This window comes from Pseudophryne corroboree, chromosome 4, assembly GCF_028390025.1.
Source record: "Pseudophryne corroboree isolate aPseCor3 chromosome 4, aPseCor3.hap2, whole genome shotgun sequence".
NCBI classification, from domain to species: domain Eukaryota; kingdom Metazoa; phylum Chordata; class Amphibia; order Anura; family Myobatrachidae; genus Pseudophryne; species Pseudophryne corroboree.
Window position 1 is genome coordinate 850,487,568 of NC_086447.1, and position 16,675 is coordinate 850,504,242.

General features: G+C 50.0%; 1 protein-coding gene across 1 annotated transcript in view; it reads left to right on the forward strand.

Annotated features, from left to right (window-relative positions):
- The window catches only part of ASB3 (ankyrin repeat and SOCS box containing 3), a 404,212-nt gene that overhangs the window by 288,441 nt on the left and 99,096 nt on the right, over window positions 1–16,675 (forward strand). The window contains exon 6 of the mRNA XM_063918655.1: window positions 3,447–3,624. Within this exon, the coding sequence (XP_063774725.1) occupies window positions 3,447–3,624 (178 nt within the window). The remainder of the gene's footprint in view (window positions 1–3,446; window positions 3,625–16,675) is intronic.

Below are 16,675 nucleotides of genomic sequence, written 5' to 3' on the forward strand. Positions count from 1 at the left end.
ATCAAAAAGGTTGTGATGTCCCTGTAACTTAAGGTTTGGATTGTCGGAGAAAAGCAGAGGACAGGGTGGAAGCCCATGCAAACAATTAGAGAACATACAAACTCCACACATATGCTTGCCCAGAAGTTCAGCTTTTGACCTCAGCGATGTGAGGCAGTAATGCTAAACATTACACCGACCAAGTAAATCATCCAGGGAAAAATCCAGTGCACTTGCCCAGTATTCCTTGGCATTGCTGTATGCCTGTTAATGTGCAATCCCCTAAACAATTGAACCAGTGCGGATGACGTATGTACTGTAGGCCCTTACACACTGACATTTCCTACGTGGCTTCCTTTGTGATTCTGAAATGCATCAGTTCACTTCAGCACTTATCAAAGCCCCTAATATTTGAATGCAAGCAGCATCATAGAATCTCTGTAGGCTCACATTAGCTTTTCCTGGTGCAGACTCGCTGCTGAAAATCCTTTCAATCATACTTGTAGTCCTACCTCCCCACATATGCTGCACTTGCTGTGGGTCTGCTTAGATCATCCATCATTTATCAGGAGATTAACCGCACGTACCATATTGTGCTGGTGCTTTACTGTTCATACACACTTGTTTAACGTAAACCTGTAATTCACACACAAATATATATGTGTGTACACAGTATATATATATGGTTACACACCTTGACAAAGGGGCATGTAAGCCCCGAAACGTTGGCTTTTATGTAATCATCTTTTTGAATACAAATTGATTGCTTCACCTAAATCCTCGAGTGCCGCTGTTCTTTTTTTGGACTTCTATATATATATATATATACATATCTCTCTCTCTCTCTCTCTCTCTCTCTCTCTCTCTCTCTCTATATATATATATATATATATATATATACTGTATATGGATGCAGTAACATTGCCGGCAGTTGGGCTCCCTGCCATCAGAATACAGACGCCAGAATCCCGACAGCTAACAATGCCGACAGCTGGAATCCCGGCGCACAGAGGCTATTCCTACTTGTGGGTGTCCACGGCACCCATAGAGTGAGAATAGAACCTGTGGCGAGCGCAGTGAGCCCGCCTGCCGGGATCTTGACAGCTGGCATCCCGCCTGCCGGTAAATAGTATGTAACCCCTGTTTATGTATATGTGTGTGTGTGTGTGTATATTATGTAAAATACCAATACTTGTACTGATGACACATTACCCCACACTTCTTTTTTGACTACATGAAGAACCAGCGTGTGCTGTACGCTTGCCCATGGGAATTCTTCTCAGTGTTTTCAGCAAACATAGAGCTTGATTCGAACTAGTATACGTACAAATCCAATGGTTTGCGTTCTGCCCGTGGGCCTAATTCAGAGTTGATCGCAGCAGGAATTTTGTTAGCAGTTGAGCAAAACCATGTGCACTGCAGGGGGGGGGGGGGGGGGGGCAGATATAACATGTGCAGAGAGAGTTAGATTTGGGTGTGGTGTGTTCGAACTGAAATCTAAATTGCAGTGTAAAAATAAAGCAGCCAGTATTTACCCTGCACAGAAACAATATAACCCAAATCTAACTCTCTCTGTACATGTTATATCTGCCCCCCCCCCCCCCCCTGCAGTGCACATGGTTTTGCCCAACTGCTAACAAATTTGCTGCTGCGATCAACTCTGAATTACCCCCATGTGCAGAATGAGTCCGGCGATTTTGCCCGCAGGCCCCTGAAGGCCAGGTACACATTGGAATGAGTGGGCCATCATAGATTGCCAGTACACATTAAACTAATTAATAAATGACTGAACAATCTCTTGTTCCGTCCTTCATTACACTGAAAGAGTTGTAGTTCCAGTATGAAAAATTGTGCCGATATCACGCTAGTGTGTACCCGGCCCTGGCCGCAGCATGTCAATCGGTGGTTGGGGGGGGGGGGGGGGGGGGGGGGAGGGGGGGGGGTTGGGGGGGGGAGGAGGGGTCCATTTTCCAAAATGGGGATGTGACACTCCATTTTAAAGGCATGCTGGGCCCAGGGTCTGTATTGTCGAAACGCAGATTTACCGGACCTGGATGTGATGGGCAGTCTGAGTATGCTTCGGTTTACATAGATGACAGAGTGCTGCGATCAGTCTCTGACTCCGGCCTCTCAGATGCGTTCAGGAGGCGTCTATCCCCTTACAAATGCCTCCTGCTGCATTTACATTTCATTTCCATGGTATTGCAGCGGCTGTGCAATAAAGTACAAATCTGAATCCATCCTATAGACCAGAGGTTCCCAAACACAGTCCTCAAGGCACCCCAACAGTCCAGGTTTTAGGTATATCCATGGCTCAGCACAGATGATTAAATCAGATTGACTAAGGTGCTAATTAAGTCACCTGTGGCCAAGCATGGTTACATTTAAAACCAGGACCGTTGGGGTGCCTTGAGGACCGTGATTGGGAACCTCTGCTATAGACTACTACCCATGCAGGAGCTCCCCACAAACGCATGGTTTTAAAGCACCATGATGTTGTAAATGGTACCACTGCTGATCCAGTTACCCCCGGGATACGGTCATTAGGTCGACCACACTTAGGTCGACAGTCCATAGGTCGACTACTATTGGTTGACGTGGTCACTAGGTCAACATGGTCACTAGGTTGACCACATTTTTTTTTCTTAATTTTTTTTTAACTTTTCATACCTTACGATCCATGTGGACTAGGATTGGGAATAGTAATCTGTGGCGAGCGCAGCAGAAGCGGAGCGAGACACCTAGCGCGAAGTTCGCTCGCCATACGATGGGATGCGGTGCACTAATTGGGGTTCCCCGTCACTTTACGAAAAAAAAGACACCAAAAAAACTAAAAAAAAAACTCATGTTGACCTTTTTCCAGGTCGACCTTGTTCAGGTCAACCTAATGCATGTCGACCAATAGTGGTCGACCTAATGACCCATACCCGTTACCCCCCGGAGATGCAGTGTGATACAGTACTACTTCTGCAAGGGGGTGTAGTATGGTATGCCGGCGGCCAGGCTCCCGGCGACCAGCATACCGGCGCCGGAATCCCGACCGCCGGCATACCGACCGCCGGCATACCGACAGCTGGGCGAGCGCAAATGAGCCCCTTGCAGGCTCGCTGCGCTCGCCACGATGCGGGAGCGGTGGCACGCTATCTATTCTCCCTCCAGGGGGGTCGTGGACCCCCAAGAGGGAGAAAAGATGTCGGTATGCCGGCGTTCAGGTTTCCGGCGCTGGTGTGCTGGTCGTTGGGAGCCCGGCCGCCGGCAAATAGAAGACCACCCCTGCAAGGGTATGCACTCTGAGTTTTTGCTGTGTACTGAGTATAGTAAATCTGCTTTTAGTGACTACGTTATGAAAATGAACGTCACCATATGCTGTCCACGGCTGCTTCGTTAGTATGGCAGAGTTTGCTCATGAAGCTAATTTTCAAAAGATTTGCAAATGACTTTCTATTAAAAGCTCTATAATGTGTCAGGTGCTGATGTCAACTGCCAAGCCAAGGACAAGGCGACACCATTATTCATCGCCGCTCAGGAAGGCCACGACAAATGTGCAGAGCTGTTACTGTCTCAGGGAGCCGATCCAAACCTTTACTGCAATGATGACGGCTGGCAGTTGCCAATACACGCAGCTGCGCAAATGGGCCGGAGCAAGTAAGTCATCTCATATTTGGGTTTAATTAAAGAGTTTAGTAATCACATAAGGTAATTAGAAATTGATTGTTTCCTGTAAAATTGTAATTTCTAGTACATTCCGAATAAGTATTTTTTTAATAGAGCTGAAGTATTCAGGGTGTAGTAACGGGCGCATGTGTTGTAAGATGCTAATAGGTATTTAATGATGGAAGGATTTTGATTTTTCATTTTTTGGCAAGGAGATGTACCAAATGCATTTAGGTAGCGCAGATGAGCTAGTAAAACTGAGGAAATAAGCAGCGAATTAAATGAAGGGCTTTCATCAAGATGCCATTTTTAGTATTATGTTTAAAATTAAATTATTATCAGTTTATTTAATTTGCAAAAAAAATCTATTACATTTATTTATATATAATGCACTGAAATCTTATAATGCTGTTTTTATGGGCCCTACACATTAGGCGATAACACTGAACGATATGAACGTTCTCGTTCATTAATGAACGAGAACTCGTTCATATTGGCCCTCATTCCGAGTTGATCGCTTGCTAGCTACTTTTTACAGCCATGCAAACGTATAGTCGCCGCCCACGGGGGAGTGTATTTTCGCTTTGCAAGTGTGCGATCGCATGTGCAGCCGAGCGGTACAAAAACATTTTGTGCAAAACAAGACCAGCCCTGAAGTTATTTATCCTGTGCGATGATCCTAGCGACGGAGGTCCCGGAATTGACCTCAGATACCCGCCCTGCAAACGCTTGGCCTGCGTTTTTCCTACAACTCCCAGTCAGTTGACACCCATAAACGCCCTCTTCCTGTCAATCTCCTTGCAATCGGCTGTGCGAATGGAATCGTCGCTAGAAGCATTGCACAGCAACAATGCTCTTTGTACCCGTATGACGCGCTTGCGCATTGCGGCCCATACGCATGCGCAGTTTTGCCATTTTTTTAAATGATCGATACGCAGCGAACAACGGCAGCTAGCGATCAATTCGGAATGAGGGCAATTGTTCAGTGTGTAGGCACCAAGGATAAACGATGCGCGGCCCCGCGCTCGTTCATCGTTGGTTCCGTCACTTATGCATGCAGGCCAATATGGACAATCTCATCCATATTGGCATGCAGTGCTTTGGAGCAGGGTGACGGGGGAAGTGAACAAACTTCATTCCCCCCGTCACTTCCCCCTCGCCGTCGGGTCGGCCATGTCCGGCTGCGGATCGCCGAGTGTGTAGGGGGCATTACATAGGGCCTGATTCATGTTTGTAAGTAAAGCAAAAAAAAAAAAGCAAGTAACTTTGTCTGGAACAAACCATGTTGCCATGAAAGGGGAGCCAATACATTTAAATTGTTTTTGTGCAGGGTAAATACAGGCAGCTTTTGCATGTAGCCCACTCATGTTAGACAGCTTTATTTCTCTAACGTCCTAGTGGATTCTGGGGACTCCGTAAGGACCATGGGGAATAGACGGGCTCCGCAGGAGACTGGGCACTCTAAAGAAAGATTCAGTACTATCTGGTGTGCACTGGCTCCTCCCTCTATGCCCCTCCTCCAGACCTCAGTTAGAATCTGTGCCCGGCCAGAACTGGGTGCTCCTAGTGGGCTCTCCTGAGCTTGCTAGAAAAGAAAGTATTTTGTCAGGTTTTTTATTTTCAGAGAGCTTCTGCTGGCAACAGACTCTCTGCTACGAGGGACTGAGGGGAGAGAAGCAAACCTACTCACGGCAGCTAGGTAGCGCTTCTTAGGCTACTGGACACCATTAGCTCCAGAGGGATCGAACACAGGTACCTAACCTTGATCGTCCGTTCCCGGAGCCGCGCCGCTGTCCCCCTCGCAGAGCCAGAAGTACAGAAGCAGCAGAAGCATGAAGACATCGAAATCGTCGACTGAAGACTCCTGTCTTCACTTAAAGTAGCGCACAGCACTGCAGCCGACTAAGCCGCCGATATTCACTAATAGGCGGAGAAACGCGTCTGTCAGCATCTCCAGTCACAGCACACTGCAGACCGAGTTCATCAGCCGGCCAGCTGAACACAGTTCCTGTGGAGGTGAGAAAAATCCCTCCATCAACCGCACACGGACTCCGGATAAGGCCGAGGGTGGTGCACACCGGCCGGGAGGAAAAAGCAAACACACCGTGGATACGAGCGGACACCTGTTCAACTCCAACTAAAGGCCTACATTCAGCCAGGAGAAGCATCTCTACCATTGCGTCTGAACAGAGGTTTCAAATACGGTACTTTTCAATTATACACTGTGGTACAGTGACCATATTCATATCAGCTTTCTTTCATAAACTGCAATTAATATCCGTTATAAATCAACAACAGGACTGTCTAATTTATTCTTCATATACGCACTCCATTAATTTGGAACGCACGGACATAAGCATTGTCTAATATTGTTATAAAGACACACGATTACCATCTGCCTGAGCATAATAGTAACAAAATATCTGAGGATAAGAAGAGGATCCTCGGGCTAATACATTATGTGCATTGTTATAACTTAGATACAGTATAAATTAGAGTCATCATACTCACAATATGCAGATGAAAAGTTATGTCTAGAATATTATTAATTTTATTGTAATATTTTATTATTTTTCTTGTGTATTGCCGGCCGGCACTGAATACATTTAATGTGTTTTTAGTAAAAACTGATAATGAATGAAAAATAAAATCCACATCAGATGTGAATAGCGCTTTCTCATTTTTTGATCTTCTTGTTCTACTTCAGGGGTGAAATACCAATTACCCCTGAGAGAGCTGCTTACACACCTGTATAATCATAGCGCCAGGAGTTTTTCCTCTCTGCTACGAGGGACTGAGGGGAGAGAAGCAAACCTACTCACGGCAGCTAGGTAGCGCTTCTTAGGCTACTGGACACCATTAGCTCCAGAGGGATCGAACACAGGTACCTAACCTTGATCGTCCGTTCCCGGAGCCGCGCCGCTGTCCCCCTCGCAGAGCCAGAAGTACAGAAGCAGCAGAAGCATGAAGACATCGAAATCGTCGACTGAAGACTCCTGTCTTCACTTAAAGTAGCGCACAGCACTGCAGCTGTGCGCCATTGCTCCCACAGCACACCGCACACTCCGGTCACTGTAGGGTGCATGGTGCAGGGGGGGCGCCCTGGGCAGCAATTAATTACCTTTTTGGCAAAAATAGACATATATACAGTCTGGGACTGTATATATGCCCGAGCCCCCGCCATTTTTTACACATTAAAGCGGGACAGAAGCCCGCCGCTGAGGGGGCAGGGCCTTCTTCCTCAGCACACCAGCGCCATTTTCTCTTCACAGCTCCTCTGGAAGGACGCTCCCCAGGCTCTCCCCTGCAGCATACAGGTGCAATAGAGGGTAAAAAAGAGAGGGGGGGGCACATAAATATAGGCGCAGAGATATATATTTAACAGCAGCTACGGGGTAAACACTAAGGTACAGTGTAATCCCTGGGTTATATAGCGCTGGGGTGTGTGCTGGCATACTCTCTCTCTGTCTCCCCAAAAGCCTTTGTGGGGTCCTGTCCTCAGTCAGAGCATTCCCTGTGTGTGTGCTGTGTGTTGGTACGCCTGTGTCGACATGTTTGATGAGGAAGGATACGTGGAGGCAGAACAAGTGCAGCTGAGTGTGGTGTCGCCGCCGACGGTGCCGACACCTGATTGGATGGATATGTGGAAGGTGTTAAATGATAATGTAAACTCCTTGCATAACAGATTGTATAAAACTGTAACCTAGGGACAGTCAGGGTCTCAACCCATGCCTGATCCTACAGCGCAGAGGCCGTCAGGGTCTCAAAAGCGCACACTATCCCAGATAGTTGACACAGATGTCGACACGGAATCTGACTCCAGTGTCGATGACGATGAGGCAAAGTTGCAGCCTAAAATGACTAAAGCCATCCGCTACATGATTGTAGCAATGAAGGATGTATTACACATTTCTGAGGAAAATCCTGTCCCTGACAAGAGGATTTATATGTATGGGGAGAAAAAGCAGGAAGTGACTTTTCCCCCTTCACATGAATTAAATGAATTATGTGAAAAAGCGTGGGATTCCCCTGACAGGAAGGTGATAATTTCCAAGAGATTACTTATGGCGTATCCTTTCCCGCCAACGGACAGGTTACGCTGGGAATCCTCCCCTAGGGTAGACAAGGCGTTGACACGCTTGTCTAAGAAGGTGGCCCTGCCGTCTCAGGATACGGCCGCCCTAAAGGATCCTGCGGATAGAAAGCAGGAAGCTATCCTAAAGTCTGTTTATACACATTCTGGCACACTGCTGAGGCCAGCAATTGCTTCGGCCTGGATGTGTAGTGCGGTGGCTGCATGGACGGATACTCTGTCTGAGGAGATAGATACCCTGGACAGGGACACTGTTCTACTGACCCTGGCACATATCAAGGACGCGGTCCTATATATGCCGGATGCCCAGAGGGACATTTGCCTGCTGGGCTCTAGAGTTAACGCAATGTCCATTTCTGCCAGAAGGGTCTTATGGACTCGGCAATGGACAGGGGATACCGACTCTAAAAAACACATGGAGGTTTTACCTTATAAGGGTGAGGAATTGTCTGGGGACGGTCTCTCGGACCTAGTTTCCACAGCTACGGCTGGGAAGTCAAATTTCTTGCCTTATGTCCCTCCACAGCCTAAGAAAGCACCGTATTACCAAATGCAGTCCTTTCGTTCTCAGAAGAGCAAGAAGGTCAGAGGTGCGTCCTTTCTTGCCAGAGGCAGGGGTAGAGGAAAAAAGCTGCACCATGCAGCTAGTTCCCAGGAACAAAAGTCTTCCCCGGCTTCCACTAAATCCACCGCATGACGCTGGGGCTCCACAGCCGGAGCCAGGAGCGGTGGGGGCGCGTCTCCGACATTTCAGCCACCAGTGGGTTCGCTCACAGGTGGATCCTTGGGCTATACAAATTGTGTCTCAGGGATACAAGCTGGAATTCGAGGTGACGCCCCCTCACCGTTACCTAAAATCGGCCTTACCAACTTCCCCCATGGAAAGGGAGATAGTGTTGGCGGCAATTCACAAACTTTTTCTCCAGCAGGTGGTGGTAGAGGTTTCCCCCCTTCAACGGGGAGGGGGCTACTATTCCACTATGTTTGTGGTACCGAAACCGGACGGTTCGGTCAGACCCATTTTAAATTTAAAATCCCTGAACATTTATCTGAAGAAATTCAAGTTCAAAATGGAATCGCTCAGAGCGGTCATTGCAAGCTTGGAAGAGGGGGATTTTATGGTGTCTCTGGACATCAAGGATGCTTACTTGCATGTCCCCATTTATCCGCCTCATCAGGAGTACCTCAGGTTTGTGGTACGGGACTGTCATTACCAATTCCAGACATTGCCGTTTGGCCTGTCCACGGCACCGAGAGTTTTTATCAAGGTGATGGCGGAAATGATGGTGCTCCTTCGGAAGCAAGGGGTTACAATTATCCCATACTTGGACGATCTCCTCATAAAGGCGAGGTCCAGGGAGCAAGCTGATCAGCGTAGCACACTCTCAGGAAGTGTTGCATCAGCACGGCTGGATTCTGAACATTCCAAAGTCGCAGCTGATTCCTGCGACGCGTCTGCCCTTCCTGGGCATGATTCTGGACACAGACCAGAAGAAGGTGTTTCTCCCGGAGGAGAAGGCTCAGGAGCTCGTGACTCTGGTCAGAGACCTCCTAAAGCCAAAACAAGTGTCGGTGCATCACTGCACACGAGTCCTGGGAAAGATGGTGGCGTCATACGAAGCCATTCCCTTCGGCAGGTTCCATGCGAGGATCTTTCAGTGGGATCTGCTGGACAAGTGGTCCGGATCGCATCTTCAGATGCATCGGATGATCACCCTGTCCCCCAGGGCCAGGGTGTCTCTTCTGTGGTGGCTACAAGGTGCTCACCTTCTCGAGGGCCGCAGATTCGGCATACAGGACTGGGTCCTGGTGACCACGGATGCAAGCCTCCGAGGGTGGGGGGCAGTCACTCAAGGAAGAAACTTCCAAGGGCTGTGGTCAAGTCAGGAGACTTGTCTGCACATAAATATCCTGGAGCTACGGGCCATATACAACGCCCTGAGTCAAGCGGAGCCTCTGCTTCGAGACCAACCAGTGCTGATTCAGTCAGACAACATCACGGCAGTCGCTCATGTAAACCGCCAGGGCGGCACAAGAAGCAGGGTGGCAATGGCGGAAGCCACCAGGATTCTTCGTTGGGCGGAGAATCACGTGCAAGCACTGTCAGCAAAGTTCATTCCGGGAGTGGACAACTGGGAAGCAGACTTCCTCAGCAGACACGACCTCCACCCGGGAGAGTGGGGACTTCATCAAGAAGTCTTCACGCAGATTGTAAATCGATGGGAACTGCCACAGGTGGACATGATGGCGTCCCGCCTCAACAAAAAATTAAAGAGGTATTGCGCCAGGTCAAGGGACCCTCAGGCGATAGCTGTGGACGCACTGGTGACACCGTGGGTATTCCAGTCGGTCTATGTGTTTCCTCCTCTTCCTCTCATACCCAGGGTACTGAGAATCGTAAGAAAAAGAGGAGTGAGAACAATACTCATTGTTCCGGATTGGCCAAGAAGGACTTGGTACCCGGAACTGCAAGAAATGCTCACAGAGGACCCATGGCCTCTGCCTCTCAGACAGGACCTGTTGCAACAGGGACCCTGTCTGTTCCAAGGCTTACCGCGGCTGCGTTTGACGGCATGGCGGTTGAACGCCGTCCCCTAGCAGAAAAGGGCATTCCAGATGCAGTTATTCCTACGCTGATAAAGGCTAGGAAGGACGTGACAGCAAAACATTATCACCGTATATGGCGAAAATATGTTGCTACAGAGGAATTCCAGCTGGGTCGATTCCTGCACTTCCTACAGTCAGGTGTGACTATGGGCCTAAAATTAGGGTCCATAAAGGTCCAGATTTCGGCCCTATCCATTTTCTTTCAAAAAGAACTGGCTTCACTGCCTGAGGTTCAGACGTTTGTTAAGGGAGTGCTGCATATTCAGCCTCCTTTTGTGCCACCAGTGGCACCTTGGGATCTTAACGTGGTCTTGGGTTTCCTGAAATCCCACTGGTGTGAGCCACTTAAGACAGTGGAGCTAAAGTATCTCACGTGGAAAGTGGTCATGCTGTTGGCCTTAGCCTCAGCTAGGCGTGTGTCAGAATTGGCGGCTTTGTCATGTAAAAGCCCCTATCTGGTTTTCCATATGGATAGGGCAGAATTGCGGACTCGTCCGCAGTTTCTGCCAAAGGTGGTGTCATCTTTTCATTTGAACCAGCCCATTGTGGTGCCTGCGGCTACGCGTGACTTGGAGGATTCCAAGTTGCTTGATGTAGTCAGGGCTTTGAAGATCTATGTTGCCAGGACGGCTGGAGTCAGGAAAACTGACTTGCTGTTTATCCTGTATGCAGGGCCGGATTAACAATGGGGCGGATGGAGCTGCAGCTCCAGGCCCCCCATTGAAAAAAGGCCCACAGGCTTCCCTGCAAAGCAGCCAGTGTTTACAGGAAAGAAACACTGTCTGCATTGCTTTGTCCCCACAGTGGCCTGCACCCACCTTTAAACTGGATTGCTGCCGCGATCGGAGCTTAGCTCCGATCAGGCAGCGTTTGGTAACAGCACCCAGCACAGCCTGTACAACTGATGCTGCAGCCCGTGCTGTTTCTCCGTTCTCACAGTGGCTGGGTTTAGGGCTATGCAGCACTTCCTCCTCGTACTGCAAGCCCCGCCCACTTCATGACATCGTGGAAGGGGTGGGGCCAGCACTGCTGCAGTCTTGTTGTCACATGCAATACCGAGGCAGGAAAGAAGTAGCAAGGGAGGGAGAATAAAGAAGGAATGTAGGTAAGACATGAGTACAGGTAAAGAAGAGTAATGGACAGACAGACAGTAAAGTAAGTAATTAAGGTATGTTAGAAAAGTAAGTAAATAAAGATAAATACTCTATGTAAGAGATTAGAAAGGAAGGCAAGCATGTGATGTGAGAGATTCAGTAATCACAAAACATGCACTACAGGCATTTTGTGACCCTGTTTTTAAAACTGTGCAGGTGCTGCAGGATATGCTGTGCAGTCAGTAACATTTCTCTGTGTCTGTCACCGCTAGCAGAGATCTCATCCAATCGGCGCCTGAGACCTACAGCCTCCCCTCTCTGCTCACCATCGCACACTGCGCCGCTTTACAATTTATATCAAGTGTTACTATGTGCACGTTCGGGAGAGCTTGTCAGTGTGACCCGGGCTGCGGTGTCAGCAGAGCTGTGCTGGTGCTGACAAGGTGCGTGAAGCTGAGCCGGCAGATCACGGTGCTCGGCAGTGCTTTCTGCGTGGCGATCTTCTTCCTCTACCTAATGCTGGACTGGGCCATTTAGGCTATGGGAGGGGAGGGGAGGTTAGGCTGCAGGGAAAGAGGTTAGGGACAAGCACTTGGGGAGGTTACAGTTAGGCTGCAGGGAGGGGACGTTAGGGTTAGGTTGCGATGAGGGGAGGTTAGGGTTAGGCTGCGGTGAGGGGAGGTTAGGGTTAGGCTGCAGGGAGGGAAGGTTAGGGTTAGGCTGCAGGGAGGGGATGTTAGGGTTAGGTTGTGGGGAGGGGAGGTTAGGGTTTAGGCTGCGGGGAGGGGAGGTTAGGTTTAGGCTGTGGGGTGGGAAGGGTTAGGAATAGGCTGCGGGAGGGGAGGTTAGGGTTAGGCTGCAGGGAGGGGAGGTTAGGGTTAGGCTGCGGGGAGGGAAGGGTTAGGGTTAGGCTGCGGGGAGGGGAGGTTGGGGTTAGGCTGCGGGGAGGGAAGGGTTAGGTATAGGATGCGGGAGGGGAGGTTAGGGTAGGCAATGGGGGGAGGTTGGAGAAAGGCTGTAGAAGTGGAGGAGAGGGTTAGGCTGGCGGTACCTATAATTATGGGACACACAGTGACTTGGGACGTCGATGGACACCTTGCACAGGGCAGCACAAAGTCACTGGGTGCAATCCGCACTCCACAGTTTTAACGCACAGGGTTAGGAGCCAGTGTCAGGCGTATCAGCGGTGATAGCAAACGGGATCTCTAAAACGTGGGCCTCTGTCAGGACAGAGAGAGGTAGGAGCCGGACACAGGGGAAGCCTCCTAGTGAAACAGCCTGCCTCCTCCTCTCTCCCCTTCTGCTCTCCCGTCTCCCGCTCACTCACCTTGGTCTGTTTCCTGGTGCCGGCGTCAGGGCTCGGTAGAGCAGGTAGAGGTGCTCTTGTTCGGGCAACATGTCCGCAGTGCCTCTACTACAAGCACCGTGCAGGGAGACAGCAGCGTGCAGATCCACAGGATAATCAGCCCACATCGCCGCCGCCAGTCAGGACATGCTGGGGATGGGTCGCCAGTGTTGGGGGAAGCCCCTTCTGCCCTGAGTGAAGGTGCCACCCCTGTTCATGGGGAAGGGGGGCGAGCGACGCAGCAGGGGGAGAAGGGAACAGCTCCTGCAAGTGACTAGAGAGCGAGTGCCTCACTACTTTTTATTTTTATTTTGGTGCACGCAGAGCCGTCCTTCATGTGCTGACGCCAATAGGCAGCTGCCTAATGGAAGCGCCGGCTCTGCTTACTGCAATGTATCCGACCCGCTCTTTAACCTGCACTGCATCCGTCCTGCACTGTACCTGACTCACACTGTGTGACCCACACTGTAACTGACTCAATATTTAACTGTGTGTCCCAATATATGCCGCACTGTACCCAACACAGTATCCAGCAGGTACAGAGCACTGTTTTTATTGTTGGGGAAATTTTGGGAGCTGCTCAACAAAAAGGCTGATTGATCAGTCACTTTGCATGGGCACAGAGTGACAGTCATCAGTGGCCCTGGGCCCCCAGGAGGCTGGCATAGATTGGGAATTGAGAATAGGCATGTGCACATGCCTAAAGGCCCATACACACTAGAAGATATTGTGAACTATATCAGTCCTTGTGAGCTTTATGAGCGATATTGTTCACAATATAGTCCAGTGTGTATCCAATGACCGATGCGCGCCCCCGCCCTTCATCAGCTAGGGTTTCAGTCTTCTGAACTTGCAGCTCAATTTTGCCTATATCTTGCACGTAAAAGTGTATATCGTTCAGTGTGTACGCGGTGAACGATGAGCGATGGACAATATGAACGATATTCATCATAATAGCCACTCTGTAATGCCAGCCCATTATTTAAATTAGCCACCATTAGTGTCCCAGACGATGCTAGCAATATCGTTCAACGTTCATATCGTTTGAAAAATCATTCAGTGTGTATGCTCAATGTCTTTTATCAAGTATGCCTGGAAGCTGAAGGGAAATCATTCACCAATATCGTTCATTGGTCATATTGTTTAGTGTGTATGGGGCTTAAAAGTCAGCCACCCATGGGCTGATGCACTGTAGTGAGTAAGCAGACACCCAAAGTAGTCCCTCCCATCCCCATCCTCAGGGGCCCACCCCTTCTTACCCCTTATGCTACCTGGACTGCGTCACTGTAATGCTGCATTCAGACTGCAAATGCTGGATCCTACCCGGTAAGACAAACGTGTACTTACCTGGTGGGATCCGGCATTTGCGCTCCGTTGCAGGCTTTCCGACCCGGCAATATACCGGGTCGGTTGCCATAACAACGTAGCGCGCAGCAGGGGCGGAGGTGGAGGCGGCGCCGGGAGATGAGCTCATCTCCTGCGCCGCCTCTCCCTATCTTGTGAATGGGAGCCGTGTCGCATCGACACGGCTCCCATTCACACCGCACCTGACCCGGTAATCAACCCGGGTAAAACCCTTCTTTTTTACCGGGTTGAATTACCGGGTCAGGCGACCCGCTAATTCAGCCAGTGTGCTTTCACATCGCACACTGACCCGGGTCGACACGGCAATATGCCGTGTCGATACCGGGTTATTTGTGCGATGTGAAAGGGGTTTAAACTTCTCCTCCAGAGCTGCTCTGCACGCAAAGACCAGAGCAAAGATAAAAATAAAAATTTTGTGGGGAGGCAGTAGAGTGTTGTGTATAGTGATGTATTGTGGTGAAGTAGTGCAATTATGCAGTGTGAGGGAGAGAGTGTAGTGATGTAGTGTGGAGAGTTAGTGCTGAGATATAGGGGTCTATTTACTAAGCCTTGGATGGAGATAAAGTACCAGCCAATTAGCTACTAACTGTCATTTTTCAAACCCAGCCTGTGAAATGACAGTTAGGAGCCGATTAGCTGAGACGTTATCTCCGTCGACTTTATCTCCATCCCAGGCTTAGTAAATAGACCCCATAGTGCTGAGATGTAGTGTGGGAAGGTAGCATAGTGATGTAGTGCGGGGAGGTAGTGTAGTATAGTGTTGAGGTGTAGTGTGGGGTGGTAAGTGCAGTGATATAGTGCGGAGGTGTAGTATGGGTAAGTAGTGCAGTGATATACTGTAGTGTGGAGATGTAGTGTGAGGAGGTAGCGTAGTGATGTAGTGTGGGTTGGTAGTGCAGTGATATGGTGCAGAGATGTAGTGTGAGGATGTAGCAGGGTGATGTAGTGCGGGGTGGTAGTGCAGTGATATGGTGCAGAGATGTAGTGTGAGGATGTAGCAGGGTGATGTAGTGTGGGGTGGTAGTGCAGTGATATGGTGCAGAGATGTAGTGTGGGGAGGTAGCGCAGGGCCGTAACTACGTGTGTGCCAAGTGGGCTTGGCACACAGCGCAGTTGCCCTGAGGGCGCACGGCCAGCGGCATGTAATGAGTCAAATTGACTCATTACATGCCGTCTCTGCTGTGTGCGCCGCGCTGTGGAGGGCGAAGAGACCAGCGCCGGGCAGCGGAGAAGGAGGAGGAGGGAGGGGGAGCAGGGAGCCGCAGCAGCGCTATTTCATTGGTAGTAAGCACCGCTGCAGCATCCCCCTCTCCTTCTGTATTGGCTGCCCGGCGCTGCTGTGGATGCTGGGATGCGGTTCCTTCATCCCAGCATCCACAGCAGCGCCGGGCAGCCAATACGGAAGGAGAGGGGGATGCTGCAGCGGCTCTTACTACCAATGACATAGCGCTGATGCGGCTCCCTGCTCCCCCTCCCTCCTCCTCCTTCTCACCTCACTGCCTGCACCGAGGGAGCTGCACGAGGAGCCTGACTGCCAGCAGGGAGATGGTAAGTATGTCTCTCTCTCTCTCTCTCTCAGGGGGACACCGTCTGCCGCAATGTGTAAAAAGGGGGCCTGGCTGCCGCAATGTGTAAAAAGGGGGACTGGCTGTCGCAATGTGTAAAAAGGGGGACTGGCTGCCGCATGTGTAAAAAGGGGGACTGGCTGCCGCAATGTGTAAAGAGGGGGCCTGGCTGCCGCAATGTGTAAAAAGGGGACCTGGCTGCAGCAATGTGTAAAAAGGGGTCCTGGCTGCAGCAATGTGTAAAAAGGGGGACTGGCTGCCGCAATGTGTAAAGAGGGGGCCTGGCTGCCGCAATGTGTAAAAAGGGGGACTGGCTGCCAGAATGTGTAAAGAGGGGGCCTGGCTGCCGCAATGTGTAAAAAGGGGTCCTGGCTGCAGCAATGTGTAAAAAGGGGGCCTGGCTGCTGTAATGTGTAAAAAGGGGGACGCTGTCTGCTGTAATGTATAAAAGGGGCTCTACCTGGTGTAGTGGCGCTACTGTGCAGCGTAATTTGAATAATGTAGACTACTGTGCACCGTAGTATGAATTGCTATTATTTTGTGGCCACGCCCCTTCCCCGTGAAGCCACGCCCCCATAATTTTTGGGCGCGCCTGCGGCGCGCACTGCCCCTGTCTTCCTTAGGGGGGAGGGGCGCCACTGTCGTTTCTTGCACACAGCGCTAAAATGCCTAGTTACGGCACTGAGGTAGCGTAGTGGTATAGTGATGAAATGTAGTATAGGGATGAAATGTAGTATAGGAAGGAGGTTCAGGGATATAGTATAGGGGTGTAGTGTTGGGAGGTAGTTTGGGTATGTATAGTGCTGGGATGTAGGGTGGGGGGGTAGCGAAGTGATATAGTGCAGGCATGTTGTGCAGAGATGTAGGAGTGCTATAGTGCAGATATGTATAGTGAAGATATGTAATGTGGGGAGGTACTGTAGTGCAGTGATGTAGTATGCCACCACACCACCCTGGACACACAGGGAGAACT